The following is a 27,657-nucleotide window of genomic DNA, read 5'->3' on the forward strand; positions in this document are numbered from 1 at the left end:
TTCATTTTATTGTGTTCTAATAAAAATATATATATTTTTTTACTAAATATATATATATTTTTTAAAATTTGAATAAAATGAAAACTAAAAGACAATCACATGAGCCAATATTTTATTCACAATAGAACATAGAGAACATAAATGTTTAACAGAAAATGTTCACAATTTTATGCACAAAATGTCAAATTTGATGCCTGCTACAGGTCTCAAAATAATTGGGACAGGGCATGTTTACCATGGTGTAGCATCTCCTCTTCTTTTCACTTTTGGTGTTGGAATTTGGTCCCATTCTTGCCTGATATAGGTTTCAAGCTGCTGAAGAGTTCATGGTCATCTTTGACGTATTTTTCGTTTTATGATGAGCCAAATGTTCTCTATAGGTGAAAGATCTGGACTGCAGGCAGGACAATTCAGCACCCGGATTCTTCTACTACGAAGCCATGCTGTTGTAATAGCTGCAGTATGTGGTTTTGCATTGTCCTGCTGAAATAGACGTCGTCTGGAGGGGAGCATATGTTGCTCTAAAACCTATATATACCTTTCAGCATTCATAGTGCCTTCCAAAACATGTAAGCTGCCCATACCGTATGCACCCCATACCATCAGAGATGCTGGCTTTTGAATTGAACGGTCTATTTTAAATGAGCCTTGGCCCACAGGACACGACGGCGCTTCTGGACCATGTTCACATTTTTGCATGATAGAGCTTTAGTTGGCATCTGCAGATGGCACGGCAGATTGTGTTTACTGACAGTGGTTTCTGGTAGTATTCCTGAGCCCATTTAGTAATGTCATTGACAGAATCATGCCGATGAGTGATGCAGTGTCGTCTGAGGGCCTAAAGACCACGGGCATCCAACAAAGGTCTCCGGCCTTGTCCCTTACACACAGAGATTTATCCAGTTTCTCTCAATATTTTGATGATGTTTTGCACTGTAGATGATGAGATTTGCAAAGCCTTTGCAATTTGACGTTGTTTTTAAAGTATTCCACAATCTTTTTACGCACTCTTTCACAGATTGGAGAGCCTCTGCTCATCTTTACTTCTGAGAGACTCTGCCTCTCCAAGACATCCCTTTTATAGCCAATCATGTTACAGACCTGATGACAATTAACTTAATTAGGTGCCAGATGTTCTCCCAGCTCAATCGTTTCAAAATTTCTTGCTTTTTTCAGCCCTTTGATGCCCCCATGCCAACCTTATTGAGACCTGTAACAGGCATCAAATTTGAAATGAGCTCATTTAGTGGATAAAAGTGTAAATTTTCTCAGTTTAAACATTTATGTTATCTATGTCCTACTGTGAATAAAATATTGGCTCATGTGATTTGAAAGTCTTTTAGTTTTCATTTTATTCAAATAAAAAAAAAAACGTCCCAACATTTCCGGAGTTCGGATTGTAAAAACAAGTAATTAACTGATGGACTGGAGTGGTGTGGATAACTTGTGGATTATTGTGATGTTTTTATCAGCTGTTTGGACTCTCATTCTGACGGCACCCATTCACTGCAGAGGATCCTTTGCTGAGCAAGTGATAGAATGGTACAATTCTCCAATTCTGATGACGAAACAAACTCATCTACATCTTGGATGGCCTGAGTAAATGATCAGTAAATTTTCATTTTTGGGTAAACAAATGCCTAATACCTTTCCAACTCATACCTCTGACTGGATTCTGGTATGTTGCATCCACTTTCATTAATTGAATTAAATACAGACGGAAAAATCAATAACCTACACTTCCTGATGGAAAAACCTATATTATTTTGATGCTGAATACGTTGTTTGTCTGTGAAATATATTATGTCATTAAAATATATACAGGTCCTTTTCAAAAAATTAGCATATTGTGATAAAGTTCATTATTTTCTGTAATGTACTGATAAACATTAGACTTTCATATATTTTAGATTCATTACAACACAACTGAAGTATTTCAAGCCTTTTATTGTTTTAATATTGATGATTTTGGCATACAGCTCATGAAAACCCAAAATTCGTATTTCAAAAAATTAGCATATCATGAAAAGGTTCTCTAAACGAGCTATTAACCTAATCATCTGAATCAACTAATTAACTCTAAACACCTGCAAAAGATTCCTGAGGCTTTTAAAAACTCCCAGCCTGGTTCATTACTCAAAACCGCAATCATGGGTAAGACTGCCGACCTGACTGCTGTCCAGAAGGCCATCATTGACACCCTCAAGCAAGAGGGTAAGACACAGAAAGAAATTTCTGAACGAATAGGCTGTTCCCAGAGTGCTGTATCAAGGCACCTCAGTGGGAAGTCTGTGGGAAGGAAAAAGTGTGGCAGAAAACGCAGCACAACGAGAAGAGGTGACCGGACCCTGAGGAAGATTGTGGAGAAGGACCGATTCCAGACCTTGGGGGACCTGCGGAAGCAGTGGACTGAGTCTGGAGTAGAAACATCCAGAGCCACCGTGTACAGGCGTGTGCAGGAAATGGGCTACAGGTGCCGCATTCCCCAGGTCAAGCCACTTTTGAACCAGAAACAGCGGCAGAAGCGCCTGACCTGGGCTACAGAGAAGCAGCACTGGACTGTTGCTCAGTGGTCCAAAGTACTTTTTTCGGATGAAAGCAAATTTTGCATGTCATTCGGAAATCAAGGTGCCAGAGTCTGGAGGAAGACTGGGGAGAGGGAAATGCCAAAATGCCTGAAGTCCAGTGTCAAGTACCCACAGTCAGTGATGCTGGTGTTGGTCCACTGTGTTTTATCAAGGGCAGGGTCAATGCAGCTAGCTATCAGGAGATTTTGGAGCACTTCATGCTTCCATCTGCTGAAAAGCTTTATGGAGATGAAGATTTCATTTTTCAGCACGACCTGGCACCTGCTCACAGTGCCAAAACCACTGGTAAATGGTTTACTGACCATGGTATTACTGTGCTCAATTGGCCTGCCAACTCTCCTGACCTGAACCCCATAGAGAATCTGTGGGATATTGTGAAGAGAAAGTTGAGAGACGCAAGACCCAACACTCTGGATGAGCTTAAGGCCGCTATCGAAGCATCCTGGGCCTCCATAACACCTCAGCAGTGCCACAGGCTGATTGCCTCCATGCCACGCCGCATTGAAGCAGTCATTTCTGCAAAAGGATTCCCGACCAAGTATTGAGTGCATAACTGAACATAATTATTTGAAGGTTGACTTTTGTTTTGTATTAAAAACACTTTTCTTTTATTGGTCGGATGAAATATGCTAATTTTTTGAGATAGGAATTTGGGGTTTTCATGAGCTGTATGCCAAAATCATCAATATTAAAACCATAAAAGGCTTGAACTACTTCAGTTGTGTTGTAATGAATCTAAAATATATGAAAGTGTAATGTTTATCAGTAAATTACAGAAAATAATGAACTTTATCACAATATGCTAATTTTTTGAAAAGGACCTGTATGTGTGTCCATTCCAGCCTTATTTAAATCATTAAAAAGCAAATCAATTTATAACTTTTTTGAAATGCGTTTTTATGGATTTTTTTGTTGTTATTCTATCTTTCACTGTTCAAATAAACCTACCATAATTATAGACTGATCAATTCTTTGTCCGTGGGCAAATATACAAAATCAGCAGGGAATCAAATATTTTTTTCCCCCCACTGAATGTATATATATATATATATATATATATATATATATATATATATATATATATATATATATGAGAGAGAGAGAGAGAGAGAGAGAGAGAGAGAGAGAGAAAGCGAGAGAGAGAGAGAGAGAGAGAGAGAGAGAGAGAGAGAGAAAGCGAGAGAGAGAGAGAGAGAGAGAGAGAGAGGATTGTAGCTGAAAACATTCAAAGTAGTGGAACAGGAAAATATTGAGGCAAATTTCAAATATTAAAACTCTGAGATTACTTATTGCATCTAAAAAAAAACATGAGATTAATCACAATTATTGTTTAAACCTATTTAAAAAAACTGTTCTTTTAAACCTTCAGAAAAAGTGATGAGAGGAACTTCACAGCACTATATTTGAATAAGACAAAATACAGCTGTGTTGAATGGCAGATCTGCACGTAATATCAGAGCAATTGTGTTAGAAAAGTGCACTAAAGTCCAAAGAATATGTTGTAATCTTTGTTTGTCCATGTTTTCAGCGGTCCCGATAGAGGCCAGCAGCAGGCTAAATCAATACTGAACAGAGAGTCAGGCCAGAGATGCAGCCTTCATGATGAACGAGGACAAACCGTGTGTGTCTGAAAACTGAGTGTTCGAAACATCCATCACCAACACTGCAGGAGAGTATATGAACAGTCAAACTGCTGAGAATGAAACGCAAGCAAAACATCTCTGGAGCATGTAACTCAGAAAGGGCAGAGACTATGTTTGATCAGTATCTGATAAAGAGCTGCTGTTGAAAACGTCTGGTCTAATGTTGGTTATGAATGTGTAAAAAGTAATGGTTGAACAATGAGAGTTTTTCATTTTCTAATACTGGTACCAGTAAGATGAAGAGATGAAGTGCGTCATCAGAAGTTTAGATTGAAGCAAACACAGGCAAGATGGCAAATGCCAATAACGTCGATATAAAGAAGAATCAACTAACAACAACAGAAAACTACTGAAAAATTCACAGAGTAAATATTGGATGCAAAAGGGAACTGCTATTGTGAATCAGTTTCTGCTTTCAGCCGAATGTTGAAAATCTTAAATGTTAAAATACACAATTTAGTAACGGTCATAAAAATGTATTTTTATGAGTTATCAAGAAAGTATTTTTAACACATACAAATAATTATTATTATTATTATATATAATATAATAATAATATATAATATAATTATTATTATTAGTAGTATTAGTAGCAGTAAGTAGAATAAAATACATGTCAAAAGAAAGTATTTTTCAGATCATTTAAAAAATAAATTTATTTTAGTCTTAGTACAGTGCCAAATAAAAAGGCCAATTATTAAATTTTGGAAACAAGTACTTTAGGCCTGTGAAGGTTAACATGTTTATATCAGATATTAATTAAATATGTTTAACAGAATGATTTTTAACACATTTACATAATATAATTGCTGCCTTTAGGTTCCATCAAAATCTTAAAAGTCTTGTCTTTATACGGATCTGTCACAAGTAAAGGTATTTATCTTGTTGGATCTCATGTATGTATCTTCAGGTCTTGTCTAAAATGAAACGGCCCAGAATAAGAGAAATGGCTGTACAGAAGCAGTGATTTCTCAGCAGAAGCATAATCTTTCTCTAATTATCCCCTCGTGTTAAATTTGTTGACAGAGTGCAAAATGAGTCCAGCCGGACCGCTGCAGGCCATCCCGTCCACAGCAGCCTCGTCTGCTCCAGAAACACCACAGGCCTCCTCCACACCGGCAGTTTGTGTTTGACCGATGCTTCGGCTAAATGCAACACACGGCTGCTCTATTAAAGACGTCTCAAAAAGCATCAGGAAAGCCATCGGTTATAAAGACACACCAGAACGTGCGGCAAAAGCCAGAGTGGAAAGAAAAGATGCAAGGTTGGCGAAGGAGGTGTACATGTTCATTTTTCATAGTGATAGCTCAGCAAAGAGGAACATTAAGATCCATTTCGGCGCACGGGCGGCCCTCTGTAAATATTCCCTGCGTCCCTGTGACACAGACCCTCTGTCAACTTCAGCCACTGTCCTGGTGTCTCCTGTCCATAACCTCTCTATAAAACAGAGGAGAGCGGGGCACTGACGCAGACGAGCGCAGGATCTCGAGGGAGCGCAGCCAGATGACTGATGGGGGAGCAAGGTGCATTATGGTCCAGGTGCCAAACGGAGGAGTCAAGCGGCCAGCTGGTTTGAATTAAGTAAAGTATTTAGTAAGTATAATGTCAGACTGATGCTAAACTGTTGGTGTAAACAACGCTAACACAAAACACTAACATGCTCTCAGAAAGAAGGCACAATCTGTGACTGGGGTTTAACCATAAGGTACAAAAGTCCATGTGCAACATTTTAGTTTGTTAATATAACATATTTTGATAAATATATGCTATCTATCTGTCTGTCTCTCCATGCATCTATCTATCTATACTAAAAATTAATAAATGCTCCAAGTTTTGTAGTTTGCTTGAGATTAAAAGTAGCATTCCCAACTCTGGGTAGGAGAAACACAACATAATATGGATAAATCAATTTGTCAAACATATTTTTCTCACGTGACAGATACACATAGTTAGTTGTGTGCTGTATTAGTTAATAATTGCACAAACATTGCAAATTCAAGCTTGAAAATGATCACAGTGCACACTCCCTTTTTTACCCGAGGCACAATTTTTTGTTTGTTTCACTGCAGGCAGACGTGTCCAAACACAGAGCCTTCCCATGCTGTGTTTCCTCCCCCACTATGGACCGATATGACCCTGCTATTATGTCAAATGAGTGAAACTGTGATTGAATCAAATTTAGGAAAAATGTAAGCCTTTAAAATCAAATCAAAGCAAAGCAAAACAACACAAAACAAAAATTAAAAAACTAAATAGAAACAAACAAAAAGAAAAAAATACAAGAAAATACAACAAATCCAAGAAAAACATAAAAAGCAAAAAACACCAAACAAAACAACAACATAAATTAAAACAAAAAACAAAAACCTACAACAACAAAAAACACAAACCAAAAAAGAAAACAAAAAGAACATCCCAAAACCAGAAAACAAAGCAAACAATGACAGCAAAAAACAGAAAACAAACTAAAACAAAGCAAATAAATAAATGAATAAATACATAAACAAAAATAATACAACAAAATAATTCAAGGGAAAAAAAACAAAACAGGGCATAAGTGTAAAAGTGTTCAAAAGGCTTTTCTCTAAGAATATATTGTTACATATTAAAGGATCTTACGCAAGAATAATAATATTTTAATGCATTCAAGACTCTGAATAGCCTTGATTCTGAGGCAAAATGGATATTTTTAATATGACGAAGAGGACGCTTTTCTTGACAAAGTGAAAAGGACAGCGTGGAGTCGGCTGTGCCAGAGCCGGAGTGACTCTTGACTTTCCTCAGGACGGGTTTGTGCTGTGCCATCACAGCTCTTTCTGTTTGGCCTGACATCAGCAGGGCATGCTGGGTACATCACACTCCAGGGAGGCACCTGTGCAAACTCATCCAGCACAGACGCCCTCTCTCAGCATCATCAATATTTGACCGAGAACTTTAAGAACTGACCTCAAAACAGCACCTGCCATAATCACACATACCAATGAATGAAAGACAAACTGAGCAGGTTTATGTGATATTACTGTGGTATGTTTACATCCTCCAATATGACTGGAGAAGCAGCATTCCACCGGATGAAATGTAATATACTGTAACTGGGATGCACTGGATGTTTCACAGATTTTATGTTTGATCTATATTTGCTGAAGTTCAGATCCAGAGGTCCAGATTAAAATAAAATCATATTAAATTAAAAGAAAAAGAAACCATAAAATAGCACAAATTTTATTTAATTTTACTTATTATTATTGTATTAGATAAGTATATCATATTATTATTATTATGTATTGTTTTTACTACTACTACTACAATTATACAATAGTAACATTATGGCTACAGTTTATTTTTAATTTTTATTTGTAGTCAGTTTTATTAAATATATCCACATCATATTGGCCTTCAGCCACCGTGTTTTATAGATATCAATATCAAAACTAGCAAAAATAATAATTAAATAATAAAAAAATATTGTATATATTGTTATAATCATTATATTTATTAAAATAATAACATTTTATAATATATGTATATGGTATTATATATTATTGTATATTACTAGTATTACTCGTACTAGTTATTATTAGTAGTAGTAGTTGTAACATAATAGTAATACATGGTGCAATTTGTCCAGTTGGCAGCATTTTTGAAGGTCGAGGCTGAAATTGTTTGCATTTTGATTTTTATGTTACAACAACTGAACTGAGTGCATCATTTTGCCGCTCGAATTTGCTCAACAGAGTTCAATGTATTGAGTAACTTTTGCTGTGACACATGCAAATACACATGTGTAAATCAAGACTCCTCAAGTCTATCCTAGATGATGGCTTTGGCTTCCTTAAACTAGCACACACTCTTAAAGGCTCCTTGGAGGAAGCCAGCATCTATATTTGTGCTCCCAGTAGGTTTGGCGGCAGATGTTTTCACAGAATTTCAAAGACAGCACAACAGCTGCCTGCTTGTCAAAGATGGAGGATTCTGGGAGATTACAGCTGGCTGTCCTATACGTTTGAGAACCAAACCTAAATATGGCCAGATGGTGCAAATATATGCATAGCTTCATGATGGATGCTGCTTTACTACACATAGAGCCACAGGTGAGTGGTTTCATGACATTAAGGACAGAGAGATGCCAAAGCAAGCATTAAAACATTCACAAAGGGATTATTCCTCAGAAAATTGTTGCCTTACGTTACTCCACATCCTCACAGAGAGCAAACAACAGCCAAAGAGGGTGCTTCAGAGTGCCCAAATAAATCATGACATGACTAATCAGAAAGTCTAATACAGGGCTATTGAGCCGGTCTGCAGAGTTCAGCTCTCATGCTAATCAAACACACCTGGGCAAGCTAATCAAGCTCTTCAGGATTACGTCTGCAGATCGCTGGGTTGGTTTAGGATTGGTTTCCAGAGCGTAGGAAGGGAAGACTAAACTTTCAGTTCAAACGGTGCTGCAAACAGCATAAGGACAAATCATATCAATATATCACTTCACAGCAGGAGCAGAAGGAAAAAAATAGCAAGCTGCCTCAGCAGGTACACACTGAATCACAGGAATTTGGACTAAAATGGTGAAGTCCAGAGCATCTTTATTCAATTTAATTCATCCTATTTTTAGTTTCTATGCATTTTAAAAAACTAAATGTCTATAAAGTGCATGAGATGCTATGGCTACAATGCATTTCTCATGAATGCAGTTAGGAATAAACATCTGATATAACAAATTAAATTGTGTATTAAACATCACAAGGGACAAGGGTTTCAAATATGATGAACAGGATTAAATGTATAATGATAATAATAAATAAATATATATATATTGTATTGTACTGTAATATATTTCTGTGATCAAATCTGTATTTTCAGCATCATTACTGCAGTCTTCAGTGTCACATGATCTTCAGAAATCATTCTAATATGCTGATTTGATAATATAATATAATTACAGTCAGGAGGGCTAAGAAGGTTTTGGCTTGGCCTCCCATAAACTACAGGGATTAATGAGACAATCAACATTTACAAGCTTAACAGCCTTCAGGATGATCATTCTGGCATATTACCCTTTAAAATATGGAAGAAATTAATAATTTGGTTGTAAATGAAAAGTAAGTGTGGGTGTGCACAGCCTAAGGCTCTTCCAGAAGGATTCACTAGGGGGCAGCAGCAGCTAAAACTCCACTCCACACACCAGCACATGCTCTGCTCGCAGTGGGCGTGTCCTCGTGCTCCTCCACTAGCGGTGGGGGCGGAGCTGTGAGGGCGGGAGGAAAGACTGACATGACAGCTCTCTCGGCCAATCAGAGTGCAGCAGGCACTGCCTCATGTTAATTGATGCGGCTGCAGCAGGCACCCCATTGTCTCACACACACACACACACATACACACACACACATACACAGGTGTCACAAGGCTCTTGTTTATTCTGTGGATCAACTGCAGACACTGCAGAAAAACTGTGGTAACCGTACACTGGAAATGACAATGAAACATGTACACAGTACACTATTCCTTAAGGGAATGCAGATGTGTGGACGACTCGCCTGCGACTAGACCGGTTCACATACAGTTAACACTGCAGATAATAAAACATTTCACAGGGAAAGGTTAACGAGTGCAAAGACAGGTGAGAATTAGTTTGCAATTCAGTATCGCGACCACAGGTTCAAATTAAACTTCTGCTGCAAACATTAGATATTTCCCACTGTGCCCTTTAGCAAACAGAACGCTGCGTTAAAATCACACAGGAAATGAACGAAGGATGAACGAGGATTTCAGGTCAAAACGACCTTCAAATGATTCCAGAATCAAATCTACTGTGATATTTTCCAATCTACTCCGACACACGGTCATCCAGAGATACATTTGAGCATACTGATTAATGAATTCAATCCCAGAGTGCACTGGGGCTTTCTAGTAAAGTAGACGGGGCACCTGAAGGGCATTTGAATGGTCCGTAGAACACTATTCATGACCAGACTATGTTTGTACATTTAACCCTATAAAGCCTGTATCAAATCTACCGTATCATATTTGATTTGCACATTTCTAAGGCCTCTAAATGACCAGCATGATCAAAACTGCAGTTAAACCTGCTGTACACAATCTACTACATGCCTCGTCTCTGATTGATAGTTTGTACTTATTTAGCAAGTGAAAGCGCGGTAATACTTTCGGGACCAATTTGCACTTTAGTTGTTTATTAGCATGCATATTACTGGCATATTGCCTAATTATTAGTACTTTTAAAGCACATTTTAATGCCTTATTCTGCATATTTTAGATCCCTGAATCCTACCCCAAACCTAAACCTAACAACTAGTTTAATAATCAGCAAATTAGGAGTTTGTTGAGTTAAAAATCGTAGTTAATTGTTAGTTAATACTGAGAATTGGTCCCCATACTAAATTGTGATCATAAGGGCTTTCAGTATACAGTAATTGGACAAACTTTCACCTTCAGCTCGTAGTTCATGTCTTATTGCTATAAAATCGAATGATTTTTAACGTAAATATAAGAATTTAAGATGAACTTTTATATTGTTATATGGTTTAAGATTTCCATATGAACACTTACTGGACTGACGTAGCTTGGCTTTACTTGATTTTCCAGATATAATTATGAAAAAAACTAAATCAAATCTGATCATCAGGCGTTTGAGGGATATTTGTTCACAGGAAGCTTTACTTTCACTGTTCCTCAGCGGAGGAATGATCTTCCCAAGCCTCCAAAACATCTCACATATTTTGAGGACATCATCTTTCTAAGACATTGTTGAGAGATATAGATATTATACAGTATATCACAATTTTGTCCATATAATTATGAGTTTCAGCACCAAATTGCATATTTTTGCACAGTTTGGGCTCTGGGAAATTTTTTTCCTCCATATTTACATTATGAGCCATAAACAATATCTCAAATATCAAGTTTTTTAGTCAACAAAAAAACAAACATGCAACAAATATGCTAGCTGTTAAATTTAGGCATGGATTAAGGGATCTAAAATAGTGTCATGCAATTAGTTAAGAGTGAGAATTGGTCCCTAAACTAAAGCGTTACCCAATAAATATAGCATTTCTAAAAATGAGATTTCTCAGGCTTTAAATGTTAAGAAAGTTATTTTTATCATAAACTTATTATCAAACACGATGCGAGATGATGGTGTGCGTTTGGCAGGTACGGGTTACTGTGGAAACGGCGGCGGCCAGGAATAAACCTGCGAATGTGGAGTCTGTTCAAATCCTCTGGCTCTTCAAGCGCAATCCCTCGTTCTCTTGGCGGTGGGTGTTGGATACCGCGCCGGCGGGACGTTCCTATCAGACGCCTCCCCTGCCCTTGTTAGGCATTACAAGCCATTAATGAAGCGCTCAGAGTGCCATAAGAGTGGGATGCTGGAAATTAAGGAATGACAGACGTGAGGGGAGGGTGTTTGGCGTCAAGAAATCAACGAGCTCGAGTAAATTAAAGCAAACATTTTGCCTCCTACTGAAATTTTCAGAGGTATAAACAGACCCTGAAGTAAAAAACGAGCGAGTGAGAGAAAGATTATATCCAGCTGTCTCCTCAGATCTTCTCTGTCGTACCTCAGAAAGCTCTTCCCCCTTTAACATTTGCATTTCTGGAGTAGAATGGCAAGTAGTGAACTGACTAACACGGTTCGGTGGCGCTGTGTGTTAATTCTCTCGACCTCCATCAGCTTCTGCTCTGTGTTTCTGCACAGGCTGCTTGAAAATTCAGTTTGTTCAACAGAACAGTTCACCCAAAAATAAAAATTATGCCATCATTTATTAACCCTCGTGTCCTTTCAAACCCGTGTGAAGGGTTTCTGTGTAATTGCAATGAATGAGAAATTAAGCTTCCAAGCTTCAAAAAGGAAGGAATACCACCATTAAAAAGTATCATAGAAGTCATATGATGCTGTGTGTGAGAAGCAGACCAGTGCTGTAATTGAAAAATTACAGACAAAATAATAAAAATTGTTTTTGTTAATTGAAATACACCGGAAATTAAATTAAATAAAACAAAATATAAATATAACATATGAAAATTAAGAAATGTTGCCTTGGCAACTAAAGGAAATAAAGATTTATTTTTTTAATAAAAATAATAAATATAACAATTAATAAGACAAAGGCACAAAACAAATTGAAAAAAATTGCACTAAATTTTAAAATGAAAACTAAATATATATATTAAAAAAAAAAAAAAAAAAAAAAATCGAGCCAATTTAAATTATTCAATTTTTTTCATAATATTTAAATTATAAATGACTTAAACTGAAATAGAATAGTTAAATATAAATAAAAAAAATTATAAATTGTAGAAGCACATTACTAAAACTTACACTAAATATTAAAAGGACAACTGACAATTTAAAATGAAAGGCAATTCAAAATAATTGAAAAAAATGACTGTAGTATGTTAAAGTTGAAAACGAAACAGAAAAAAAAAAAAACAACATGACAAAAGCATGACAAAAATATTGAAATAAAAGGCACTTTCAAATATTTCTAAATACTATGATAGAATACTAAAAAAACATTGCCAAGCTTCGAAACATGCTGCCTGTTTCTGATGCAGAAAAGCTAGTTCATGCATTCATGACCTCTAGACTGGACTATTGTAATGCACTGCTAGCTGCTTGTCCTGCATCTTCAATAAACAAGCTACAGATGCAGCGGCTAGAGTTCTTACCAGGTCAAGAAAATACAGTCTGGATCCAACCCTTAAAACATCGAACACCTGAGAAAAGATGATGCCAACCCCTCAGAGGATGCCAATGCTCAGACAACATACAGAATTACCAAATTTTGCCATAAGTTAAATATATTAAGGTTCTGCAATATATAAATATATTGTGAAAACTTTATTTCCTGTAGAGCTGCTTTGCAATGATTTGTATCGTAAAAAGCGCTATACAAGTAAACTTGAACTTGAACTGCAACGGACCAAGGTTTAAATTGTTACACTGAAAATCTTTCAGAAAATCTTAAATTGACAACCACTGTGGCCAGATCGAGTGATTCAAATGATTCATTCAGATTTGTGAACAAATCATTTAGACTTCCAGCCAGAAACATTGAAAAGATCTGAATCATGCACTAATCACTCACGAAGCCCAGGCAGGTGTGAAGACTTTCAGTGAACAAAGACGTACATTTCAGTGCGTGAATCATGTGCATTTCTTTCATGTTGTGTTTAAAGCTCGAAAGCTCTTATCACTGTTCATTATTTTTTGAATGGAAAAGAATGACGAACACAGCCTTCAAACTATATTATTTTGTGTAACACATAAGAAAGAAATTCATACAGGTTTGCACCAATGTCAGGGTGAGTAAACAGACACTATTTTCATTGAATTCATTTGACCTCTATTGCATGGGCTGCTTCAGCAATAAACATTCAGCTTGTTTAAGGTCACGATGCGGTCGTTCCTCCTCTTCAAAGCTCTTTCACACATATCCACAACCCAACACCTCCCTACAGTAAGCTGCAGTAACTCCTCAGAGGCTCACGGGAGGGGCGAGCAGACAATCAGCAGAAAAACTAGAGGCGAGGAGGACAGGAATCCACCCCTGAGTTTGGGCCATTTGTCTCATCCTTCGAGTATCTTGTCTAGGCATCGGCGCTCAGGGGGTCCCAGGACTGCTTTGATTACCCCCTCATCTTCAATTACAGCGGTGGGGAAGCAGAGGAGGTCATGCCCTTGAAAAAGTGATGGTGAGGGGCAGATGAAGAAACCCTAGCCTCAGCCTCAGACGGCACTTACACACATTGTCTGATGCATATTATGTTTTTAAAAAAGTGCAAGTGCTTCCACAAAATGGCAAGCTTTAATATGATTGGCTGGCTTTGCAAAAGTTTTAAGAGTCCTGTTGCTCAGGTTTTCATTTGCACACATTGTCTGTGTTAATGTACATCATTCTGGAAACTTGTCTCACACACAAGTTGGAGAATATTTGTGAACAAGAGAGATCCTCTGCAGTGAATGGGTGCCGTCAGAATGAGAGTCCAAACAGCTGATAACATCATCACAACTATCCACAAGTAATCCACACCACTACAGTCCGTCGATTAACATCTTGTGGAGACAAAAGCTGTGTGTTTGTAAAAAAACTAAAATCCATCAATAAGGCATTTTAACTTTAAACCGTTGCTTCAGGCTAAAATATGAGTCCATAATCCATAATAACGCTTCCTCCAGTGGAAAAGTCATCTGGTCTAAATCAGACTCAAACTTTGTCCAAAAGTGACAATTTAAAGTTAGAAACGCCTTCATAAGGAATTTGTTTCTTTAAAACACGCAGCTTTTGGCTTCTCGAGACATTCATTGATGGAATGGAGTGGTGTGGATTACTGTGATGTTTTAATCAGCTGATTAGACTCTCATTCTGACGGCACCCATTCACTGCAGGGTTTCCTTTGGTGAACAAGTGATGGAATGCTACATTTCTCCAAATTTGATGCAGGAACAAACTCATCTACATCTTGGATGGCCAGAGGGTGAGGACAATTTCAGCATTTTTTTTGTTTGTTTATGTGTCTCTATGATGTAGCTAGCCTACGTTTAGTTTTTACTTCTGTCGGTTGCATTTAGGCTTCACAATTCATATGTGTATGTGCTGAGGCTCCGGTGCGGTCAGGCTGCCTTCAGCACTCATTAGCATAGCAGTCACTGCAGTTTAATGATGTGCCTCAACCAGCCGGCTCTCAGATGCACATCATATGAAAATGGGATTAGGAGAAACAATGCCAAAAGCCTTCGGGCTAAAAAGCTGTGTGTGGGATGAGATCTGCCCACACAGGTGCTCTGCTGACACCCACGAGAGCACGCTCTCACACACACACACACACACACACACACACACACACACTCATTCACAAACATATGGCAAAGAGCACTTCATCACACACACAAACACACAGGCGGGTCAGAGGCTGGGAAAACTGACTTGAGTATCAAATATCCTTCTGCATCACGACTTTTTGATCTGCATGACCTGTTTGTGGTGTTGGCCAAGCCAAGCATCGTTATAATGGTCTTCATACTGAGGTTAGGGGTCAACATATTCCAAAATATATATTACTGTTTCAAAAGTTTGGGGTCAGTAAGATTTCTTAATAACACTTTTATTCAGCAAGGATAAATTAAAATTGATCATAAGCGACTGTGTAAAGAGATTAATAATGTTACAAACATTTCGATTTCAAATAAATGCTGTTTCTTTGAACTTTCTATTCACCAAAGAATCCACAATAATCAAAAGTATCATGTTTTGCATGAAAATATGAAGCAGCACAACTGTTTTTAACACTGATAATAATTGACAATTGATATAAGATTAGACAGATGATTATTATTAAATATTATTATTATTATTAGTAGTAGTATTGCTACTATTTCCTTTATTCATTCATGCAAAATGTATTCATTCATAAACAATCAAATAAATAAATTAATAAATGTTTCTATATATAAGTAACCTGGCAAAAAACAACAACAACAAAAACAAACAAAAGACAAAAAGCAAACAACTATGATATTTAAAAAAATAAAAACATTCAAAAACAACAACACTTAATTGTTAATGGCATTGTTTTAATTACAACTGTAGGATCATTAATACAATATGTATATTAGTATATATAAATAGGCATTGTTTAAAATAAGTTTATATAGTGTGTATATGCACACACACAATCAATGGTTTGGGGTCAACAAACAAACAGACAAAAGATAGATAGATTTTTTTTACTTTTGGGACACATGCTGTCTTTATAACATCACACTAAATATTTAACAACAGAGATTGCAGTCCCTGACTTTAGATAAGCGAGAACAGCTGCTCACTTGTAACTTTAGCTGATACTGCCGTGTAAATACACTCAGAAAGTCACATCACGCCAAAACCATTTACAGATTCTGCTCTCTGCTGTATAGAAAGGCAGAATATGACTACATTCCCCTCTTAACCTTCCTTTAGACATAATATACTGGGGAAAGGTCATTCCTGGGGCAGGAGTGTGTATATTGAAGCAGGTCAATGGAAATATGAGCGCGAGTCCTCAGATCTATGAACGGCTACATGTGTGTCTCTCTCGGGTCATCTGCAGGGAAAGGCCACTACTGAGGTGGAAAGCTTCCCGCGCCGGTCCTGAGGTGCGATGTGAGCGTTTCATGAGGACACCGGCCTCATCCCATCATGCATTATGCAGTCCATGGGCTGCCTGCATTAAGCAGCCGTTTAATACATACTGCATGAAGGCTCTGAACTGACATTCAGTGGATGTGCAGCCCTTCAGCAAGACGCCCAAAAACTCAAACAAGACGCAACGCAAAATAAACTAGAGGAGTACAGGCTCCCTACATCACCCTAGGGCTCGTATACACCTCTACACTTCTGGAGTATGTTTGGAATTGACCAATCACATTCAGACGCTTAATGAAAGTTATTATAATCCTTTGGTCATGCAGTCATCTTGCATTCATATGTTTGGCACGAAACAAGACTGCTCATCACAACAAAGCATAGTGGTCATTTAGGTGAATTCAGGTAAACTGGGACGCTTTTTGCCTTTCAGAGGACTGGGAAAGTCTCAATTAACCTGAATTCACCTTATAAAATTAAGATATTCTAACTATTATAATTCTTATTATTGCTACTACTATTACCTTTAACATAAATACTTTATTCAAACAAAAAAACTAAAATAAATGAATATATATTTATATATTATACAAATAACCTCTTATGTTTGGCTAACCAAAAAAGCTATCATATTAGCATGTCACTGTAAAAAATAAATAAAAATAAAATAAAATACTACAAAATAAAATAAAAAATTAATATAAAGCATAACAATAATTTTATATAATTTTATACTACTACTACATTTTACATAAATATATTTATTTATTCAAATAAATAAAAATCAATCAATCAATCACTCAATCAATAGCTCATAATAATAATTTTATATATATATATAGTATATATTATGACTTATTTAAATAATATCATATTATAACATACTACTACTACTACTATTAATATTATTATTATTGCTACTAACTTTACCATAAATAAACAATAAAATAAATGCATGTATTCATTCATAAACAAACTAAACTAAAACTAAACAAACAAACAAACTAACATAGCCACACTTTAGACTACTATTTGCATACAATCTGGTCTACTTTATCCTGGTTTATGCTCTGATATAGTTTATGGCAGAATAGACCAGTGTGTGGGGGAAAACGGATATTTAAATTATGTCTACATATTACATCAAATCCAAAAGAAAAGGAAAATCATGCTTCCTACATGCCTCCTTTCAATACACATATCCTGGCAAATATATGCAGTTATACTAGGGTTTCTAGGGAATTGTCATACAGCATATTTCAGCGATGCTGACAGTCCAATATCCACAGAAGCAGATGCACAAGCTAACGCTTAAGTGAAAACCTCCTTGTTAAGATCGGTCCACCATAACAGCACCGCTTCAGCTGTCGTGCGTTTCATACAGATGTAATGGATGTTGTTTATATCATATATATACCCGGCTAAGCCTGTAAACTCCAAATTAAAGTCAGCCCTTCTTGCTGTGTTCTGATGAATAATGAATTATATATAAAAGCGTGCGGAAACGAGTCCCCCGTCAGCGGCTTTAACAAGCCTCTCACTCCTGCGGAGGCAGTTACCTTTAAAAGCTGACGGCGTGGAGCAATGAGGCGACTTTATCAGAGACTCTCCACAGGCCCTGCGGGACGGATGACCTTTAAAGCAGCTCCGCTTCCTTCTGTAGTCAAAGACACTCCTGCCACAGAGCAAATGACAGCAACTGGGATTAGTGGCCAAAACTGCAACATGAAATCGAATGAAATCTGCATTGTTGCAAATTATTTTAAAGATTGTAGCATCTTTATGCCCGCAGGGCCTCGGTAGGACAGTACTGCTCTAATGTGCCCATTATAATAGCAAATAAAAGAGTAGAGAAAGACCATTAAACCTTATAAAATACTACTGCAGTGGTATTATGGAACAGTGATGGTATCAGAATGCCACAGTAATGAAGGGGAATCGTATTCATATACTACTGTACATAAAACACTCACCATAGTGTTATCATGGTAGATATTACCCTTTACAAAAACTGATGTGTAAACATGAAAAAAGTAATAATTTTGAAAATTTTTAAATCCAGTTAATCGAAGAAATAACCAGCAGATTTATAAATTAAAATATATTTTCAAATTTTTAGATATAATGATATAGATGTTCACTTTATTTATAAATGTTGCAATTCTGACTTTATATCTCACAATTCAGAGAAAAAACAAACAAACAAAAAAACATCAGAATTGCTAAAGATATAAACTCAATTGTGACAAAAAAATTAGTCAAAAATTTTTTTTTTTTTAATCCTTTGGAAGACCAAAAAAAAAAAAAAAGAATTGCGAGATGTAAACTTAGAATTTTAGCATAAAAAGTCATAATCGACAGATTTAAACTCAGAACTGTGAGATATATACTCAAAAATCTCAGAATTGCAAGAAAAAAGAAAAGTAACACAAAAGAGGAATTATTTGTTTTATAAAAAATGTCAAACTACACGAGTATTCCATTTAATTGGCAAAAATATGCAACTTTTGGTTAAATATTTATTTTCAGCAATTTTGTGGGCATTAATTTATTCAATTATATATAATTTGAAACAGAACAAAAAAGGCACTTTGAAGTTAATAGTTAATTTTACTTAAACCCAAAAATGAACATTCTGTCACAATATCTTTAATTATTTGTTCTTCTCTGGTCACTAAAGCTCCAAAAATCATGAAAAATATTATAATAAAACAAAATACAAATAAATAAAATATATAGTTTAAAATGCATTATTAGTATATTCTAATATGCTGATTTGCCCAAGAAATATTTCTGATTATTATCAGTGTTGTAAACAGTTGTGCTGCTTCATATTTTAGTGGAATTAGAAAGTTCGAAAATCAAATTTTTGATTAAAATTAGAAAACCACTGTTTTGCCATTGTATTGAAACACTCTCACTGTGCATGTACACACAATGTACCATTATGATTCAAGGAGAAATCCCTCCTCTCACACACACACACACACACACACACGGGTGTGAGATGAATGGAATAAGGACAGCTCCTCTGCAGCATGAGAGAGGCGAGTAGAAAGCGTCTGGTCCTCATAGCTCATCACACTCCACACTCTCTGTTTAATTGGAGTCAGAGAAACCCAGCCGAGCGCTTTCAGAGTTTCCTCAGACGGATAAAAAAAAAAACACAGAGCGAGAGGGAGACGTGGTGATCCTCTGCTGCTGCCGCACTAAAAATAGCCAGCCCATATAATGGCCAATTCAATTCACATTGTTCCAACTTTTTTCCCCTCCTACTGCTCTTACAAACTTACTTCTGTGAGCACGGGGCGTTTAGCATCTGCGAAAGCCTCTCATTTCTCTGAGAGAGAGTGTTTGGGAGGGAAGTTTCTGCGTGTTACTCTATAAGAGCAGACACATGCTTGAAATCCCATCTCGTCGAGTGGCTGTAATCAATGAGGACTGGCAGACATGCTCCGGTCCCCGGTGAACACGAGGAGCTGACCGCATTACTGTCGGGCTAAAAGGCCATCTGATCCCCCACGGCTCTGGAGGAGAGCAAGGCAGCGAGACGACACACAGACGGAGGAATTAAGGATTCTGATGCAGAAAACCAAACGGAGATGAATAGAGAGAGCTGCTGCTGACAACTGTATGGATAACTGATAAATCTGCTGCTCGTTTCTGTGATTAATTGGATTTAAAAAAAAGTCACATTTTATTTCCAGCATTTTGAAAGACTATATGCAATATTTTGGTTAAATATTTAACTGTTAGTCAACAATTTTGTGAGCATTCATTTATTAAATTATAAATTACAATTTGAAATGCCTTCAAATGATACTGTGAAAAAAAAATAAAAAAATACTACTGAATTTTAATTAAACCGAAAAATTCATATTCTGTCATCATTTACTCCAAACTTAGAATTTTTTCTTCTCTGGGAAGTAAATTTTTGAAAAATATTTTGGCCACTAAAGCTCCAAAATCTCTCTCTCACACAAAAATAACAATAATAATAAACTATTCATAAAATAACAATAATCAAAACAAATATATTAATAAATAATAAGAAGAGTAATGAATACATTATAATACAAAGACATATTAATTAAATTAATCAATTGTAAAAGCAATACCTTTTTTGGAGGAATGCACAAAAATGTAACCGATTATTCACTAAAAGCCTCAAAGAATCCGTTGATTCACAGAATTGGTCAGAATGATTCCTTCACATATCAGGCTGATTCTGTTAGTTCTTAACGGATATTTTGATTTTATTTGTAATTCCATGGAAAGGAGTGACCAGTACTATCAATAAAATTCAAAATGTATCCTTTTTGTTTAGCCAATACATCATTAAGGACATTTACTGTCAACTATTTTCAGTAGTGATATACATTTTTGCAATTTTACTGTTGAAAGGCTCCTGGATGCACCTACAGGGATCTTCACTGAAGCAAATGTAAAATAAAGACGCGAGACTCTTCCAGAAGATTCACAGAGCAGCACTTATGCAGCAGCAATGAAGTATGTAATATCTGACAGACGGAGATGTAGACTGAGAAGATCATCTCCCGGGAGGATAAAAGAGCGCGAGAGCGAGAAGATGCCAAGCAGCGAGTGAAAGATGATGACAGAGAATGAGAACATGAAAACAAATGAGTGCGTATGTGAATGAGAAACAGGACAGAGGAAACACTCATACCTATTAGTTTTCAGGACACAACAAACTGATGCCACAAAAGAAAATCATATTTATACACACACTTATACACATACACACACTTATATACACACTTACAGGGTATTACCATGCTACAAAACCCATAACCACCGTACCTCTATGGGAGATGTCCATGGTGCTGTCCAAAAAACACAGTATTACCATGGTGCCATGTCCAAAAACAGTATAAAAAAGGGTACTACCATGATTCAATATCCAAAGCATTGTATTTCTATGATAGATGTCCAAAATGTGGTATTACCATAGTACCATGTAAAAAAAAAAAAAAAAAATACCAACAACAGCCAATTTTCACGATTTTACCATGGTACTACTGTATGTCCAAAAGTCTTCTGACAACATGTCTAGGGAATTACCATAGTACAAAACCATGGTAATCCTAGAGATGTGCAAATGTGGCACTAGCACGCAGTGGTGGGGAAAGTTACTTTTAAAAGTAATGCATTACAATATTGTTTTACTCCCTAAAAAATAAGTAATAACGTTACAATCTTTTGCATTACTTTTGCATACATTTTGTTCATCTAGGCTGGGCTTGCTTGTTTGTTTTTAATACAAAAAGTAATATTTTTGTCAAATGTAAAAGTCCTTTCACACCAAAAGTGAAATAAGTACACCTCAGGCCGAAGGAAGGAGTGGATGGATCTAGATATAGTTATATGTATCTTCAGCAATATGTATTTTTTTTAAATGTTATGTTTATCTAAAGTCATTCTTGCTTTTTAGTATGGTTGAAATGGATCATCGAAGATCAGCATGAAAGATGCTACACTCTTAAAAATAAAGTTTCTTTATTGGCATCAATGAAGAACCCTGAACATCCATGGAAACTTTCAAATGCAGAAAAGGTTCTATATAGTCAAAAAAGTTTGCATCTCACTGTTTTTATTCATTTTGTGGAAATCTGAATCTGTTTTTGTGCAGGTGAGATGAGATGAGCAAAAAAATAAAATAAAAGTAATGCATAACTTTACTAGTTACTTGAAAAAGTAATCTGATTATGTAACTTGCATTACTTGTAATGAGCTACCCCTAACACTGCTGGCATGCTACTATGTCGAAAAAACTAAGATATTACCAAATAACCTTGTATTATCATGGTACCACAATCAAAACCATAGTATTTCTATAGTACATGTCTAAAAACATGCCATGATATATGTCCAAAAGTAGCTTTACCATGACAAAAAAGAAAAGAAAAGAAAGTATTACCAGTATATTGTACTTTGTTACTTCATGAAATTTTATGAAAAACATGGCTAATAGCAAAATACCACCATTTTACTCTACTAGGTAACTTTGATACCTGGACAGACAATGGTAAATATGTGTTAGGAAAAAGAGAGAGCGATAAAGAATGACTGACATGATCATGTCTCAAATAAAGAGGCCGATTGAACAGTCTGTTACTGTTTGTCTGGCAATCTCTACAAATCATTGCAAAATGCCCTTCTATTAGAGCTAATACTCAGAGCCGTCCAGCACCACGAGACACTGATGACACCGTGCTTACGCTAACAACACAAATAACAAGACAATCCAATCGCTCAGCATTACACTCCATCTCAAAACATCTCAGAGCTGACGACAGCACTCAGGGCTCTGAAGCATTAGAGGGATTTAATTCGTCATCTTCTGTCCGGGACGCGTTTAATCGCAATGACAGAGTGTGTGAACGGCGCTCTTCAGATTTCTAATATGCAGATGATGCATCCATGAATCTGTGCTGCTAACAGGGAAGCAAAGCAGAAAATTGAATGGATCAGCGCACGTCAACAGGGGGTTTTGGGCAGGATTAAAGACGGAGGGAAGAGAGATATATGAAGGTCAGGGGAACACCTGCTGCGCATGATGCTGTGAGCGATCAAACCCTCAGAGCCACACACGCAATCGCAGACTCACGCTAGGAAACAAATGCAAGTATAAAGGGGAAAAACAGCATTCTGCTTCCCCACAATCCCCCTCACAGAGTAAACAACAAACACAAATCAACTCGTCATTCCTAAACTCTGGAGGACTGACTAAACTTTCCGTTGTGAAAAACCCAAACGGAAATGGACTGCCAAGAAGTTTGTTCCCAAACAGACTTATACTTTGCTTTAAGTTAAAAAATGGCCTAGTTTTTAGGACATTGAATCATGGTACAAATGGTAATAAAAAGTGTTGCTTTGGATATCTAACCTGGTTATGTCATGATAGGCCTCCAATCCGATCTCATGAACGTGAGTATAAAAAATTCATGAAATGTCTTACTTTACATGTAATGAATCTAAAATAAATGAAAGTTTCACTTTTTGAAATGTTACAAAAAAAATGTTTTTCACAATATTCTAATTTTTTGAGATGTACCTGTATGCAATCAAAAGAGAAGAAAGTCATTCAGGTGTGGATTGACCTGAGGGTGAGTAAATGATGACCGAATGCACATTTTTGAATCCCTTTTAGTTGGGACAGGAGAAAGTATTTCAACATCAAAAATGACATACATCACCTTTAAACAAAAGAATAATGGAAAAACTGCAAGTGGCCTTTAGGACTTCAGGAACTATTAAGTCATTAATCTGAACTTGCCAAGTTACCCAACCTTCATCAGGATGATTTTTATGAGGATGATTTCCTGACCGCTCAGCGATGTTCATTAGTATTCATGTGGAGAGGGTGGGAGGGACGCTCACTCATATTTATGGTGTATAAAGACATTAAGGAGGTTTTAAAAGTAGTCCTGGATCTCTGATCAGACCACCACATAAAAATATAAGAGTTTTCACTCAAAAAGCAAATTCAACACACTCATGGCTATTCCTAACTATTTTAGGTTTTCGTGAATTGTTGGCAAATTTGTATGAATTCGTACACTGTTATTATTACTATGTTTTCATAAGATCATTTCACTGCCTTATTAAAAAAAAAATATATATATACACATGTATATATAAATCCAGATTGTGAATCACTGGGACAAGTGAATATTTTCTTGTTTTGTATTACATATATGTATGTGTGTATATATGCACACACACACACACACACACACACACACACACATACACATGCATGTATACACATACTGTACATACACACTCACTGGCCACTTTATTAGGCACACCGTGCTAGTACCGACATGGTCAGCAACAATACTCAGGTAGGCTGTGGCGTTTAAACAATGCTCAATTGGTACTAAAGGGCCCAAATTGTGCCGAGAAAATATCCCCCACACCATTACACCACCACCACCAGCCTGAACCGTTGAGACAAAGGCAGGATGGATCCATGCTTTCATGTTCTTTACGCCAAATACTGATCCTACCATCTGAATGTTGCAGCAGAAATAGAGACTCATCAGACCAGGCAACATTTTTCCAATCTTCTATTGTCCAATTTTGGTGAGCCTGTGCGAATTGTAGCCTCAGTTTCCTGTTCTTAGCTGACAGGAGCGGCACCCGGTGTGGTCTTCTGCTGCTGTAGCCCATCTGCTTCAGGGTTCGACGTGTTGTGTGTTCAGAGATGGTATTCTGCATACCTTGGTTGTAACGAGTGGTTATTTGAGTTACTGTTGCCTTTCTATCATCTCTAACCAGTCTGCCCATTCTCCTTTGACCTCTGACATCAGCAAGGCATTTTCTTCCACACAACTGCCGCTCACTGGATATTTTCTCTTTTTCGGACCATTCTCTGTAAACCCTAGAGATGGTTGTGCGTGAAAATCCCAGTAACTATGCAAACATCCCAGATCTTGAGTCACCTATCATTTAGATTGTTTTTTCTTTCAGCAAAAAAGCCAAACAATGCAGAATTCTGAAAAATGCATAGATAGCAAGCTAAATAAAGTTCCTTGAGCTAAACTTTGTTAGAAGATGTATCGGTCTTAGATTTAAGTCAAACGGTGTAATTTTTGCACTTTCAGCAGCACCAAACCAAACAACAATCTGTTTGTTTGAGTGGCCTGACGTATATCTGCTCAACCAATAGCGAGATTTTTGGGGCAAAGCTATTGTACCTGTTTGTCCAAATAATGGATTCTCAGCTTCAACCTACAGACCTCTTAACTGTTTTTGGAGAATGAATCACTTTTTAAATCCCATTTGCCATAGTAGCCTCCTGTCTTTTAAAGATTTGCAGTTCTTACCAGTCGACGCTTTTTAATTCAAAGCTGATTTACCTGCATCTGGAGCTTAGCAAGTTTGTTTTCTCAGGTAATAAGCATGACAATACAACTCCACAGTTTTTATATTTAACAAAAACCTTTCTGAGTGAGATTCCTGTCAGGGTCAGAGTGGATTTTCATAGATGCTACTCCTGTTTCCACAGCATTCATTACAGTCACACATCCATCAAGCGCACCACTCTCCTGGGAAAACAGACGGAGTTATTAGTGCCGTAAAAAACTTATGAAGTTATTACACCATAGCTGCCCTTAACACAGCTGGAATAACCACTGCTATTCATCAACCTGTGCTTCAGATGTGCAATGACAGCTTCAAATCCAGACTGTGAATCACTGGGACAAGTGAAGACTTTCTTGTTTTGTTTTACAACTTACTATTGTTATGCACCGTGCAAAAACAAGAAAAAAAAAAAAAAAAGTAATTTATTTATTATTGTCTTTTTTCCCACAAATATCTAAGCAATCTAAAATCAAGATACAATTACTTGAAAAGCAAAATGACTAGATATTAACTCTTAATATTAAAATTAAGTGAGTTTAAGCCTAAAATAAGGAAAATATCTAAAAAAAAAAAAAACAATCTTAATTCAAAATCAAAACAATCAACAACCCTATTGGCATAAACTCACTTTTATAAATTCTAAATGTAATATCTTAGGTCATTTTGCTTCTCAAGTAAGTGTGTCTTGATTTAATATGTTTAGATTTTGTATGAGAACAAGACACATTTGTTTTTGCAGTGTATATAATAGCATATCTAAACAGAATATCTAAAAATACCTAAACAAAATACATTCATTTCACATTTATTATTTTTCTTTCTTTACAAAATGACTTTGTAATTTTTACATGACTTTTAAAATATAATTATACTAATAATTTATAAGATATTATACTATTTATATACAATAATTTTTATTTTTTTTATTCCAATGGCAAAATAGTTTTCCCCCCTTTGTCTAAGCATACAATTTTGTTTACATTTATGAAATAAATAAAGTAAAACACTGAAAAAAGTTAATAAATAGATAAGTAAACCCACAATTCTATTTTGCAATGCACTGCAACAAAAATCAATCTAATCATTAATGCATTTTGCCCATATCTGATTGTGAATTGCTTTAGTTTTATAACACTGAGCAAATGTATTTATAGTGTAGATCTTTCTACTGTTTCTGTTCCCCGTTTATGATTAAAATCAACAAACAATAGAAATGCGAGACAATGTCCTCTGAATAGCTGACCGTTTCTTTGGGGAGGGATATGAATAGACAGACCAAATCAATATGCTGGTGACGGTGTGAAAAAGTGCTGAGCAGGAGAGCCCAGGGGGGTGGCACGGCATGTCAGAGGTACAGAAGAATTAGAATAGAGTAAAACTGCAATGAATATGAAACAGAGGGTGGCTAAAGCGCAAAGTCAGGATCAGCCCCATCTGTCTGTGCGCCACCCGCAAGCCCAAAGGATTCGAGGGTTTGCTTGCTGTCCTCAGAGTGCCCCAAAAAGTGCGAGTTCCTCTGCAGTAGAGTTATGCAAGTTATTTGTAATTGTAAGTAGTTCAACTACAAATCAGGCTATCAACTGATTATCAGTGTAGCAAGGTGAAGATGCTATTGTTCTTATTTCTCTTTTTGTCTGGCCTAAACCTCTATAGATCAAATTACAGCCGGGTAGTGCAATCTGGTTTCTGTAAATGTAATTTCCAGCAGAGTTTAGCTCTAGCTCTAATTAAACACAATACTGAAGGTCTTCGGAGTTCACTCTGCAGGACGGCAGATTTCCGGGAAAAGGAACAAACACTCCGGAATCCAATCGAAAGCCCTTGGAAATTCATTAAAAACATGTTAAAGTATTTTTTACTTTCACACTCCTGTTCACCGGCAATGAAAGTGAGCAAGATGAAGAAATGAGGAAACACGCTTATGAAAGAAAGTAGGAGAAAACGAATAAGGGAAAGCAGAGAGACATGGGTACATTTTTGACAGAAGTTCTTCTATGTTTAAATTAAGAAAGCCAAGCTGTAGAAAGCTCTTTAGCATTTCCATTCATCTCAATGGCATTTGTTCTGTATGCTGCCATCTTTACTTATGGATAATGATCTGGTTGCCGATTATAAGGTCTTTCTTGAATTAGAGGGTAAAGTTCACACAAGTGGCTTTAGTAAGTACTAGTTAATGACAAACTTGGTACATAGTTTAGTTGCACCATTTGCTCTTAAGGCAGGTAGACATTTATAAAGCTCTCAAGTAATGTGTAGTGGACTGATTCACTAAGAAGATCTAAACTTGTAAAGTTAAGCTGAAAATCTACTACATCGGAAAAAAATGGGAAATTGCTAGTAAATTTGACAAATAATTACAAAGGAACAACCAGTAACAGATTGAATTAAGGT

At 36.5% G+C, this 27,657-nt stretch overlaps 1 protein-coding gene across 1 annotated transcript in view; it reads right to left on the minus strand.

Annotated features, from left to right (window-relative positions):
• Window positions 1-1,082: 1,082 nt before the first annotated feature.
• LOC306863070 (LYR motif-containing protein 4A-like) overlaps window positions 1,083-27,657 on the minus strand; it is a 49,786-nt gene continuing 23,211 nt past the window's right edge. The window contains exon 3 of the mRNA XM_079406233.1: window positions 1,083-1,210. Coding sequence (XP_079262359.1) covers window positions 1,154-1,210 — 57 coding nt within the window. The 3' untranslated portion in view covers window positions 1,083-1,153. The remainder of the gene's footprint in view (window positions 1,211-27,657) is intronic.

This window comes from Barbus barbus (genome assembly GCF_936440315.1).
Source record: "Barbus barbus genome assembly, chromosome: 44".
NCBI classification, from domain to species: domain Eukaryota; kingdom Metazoa; phylum Chordata; class Actinopteri; order Cypriniformes; family Cyprinidae; genus Barbus; species Barbus barbus.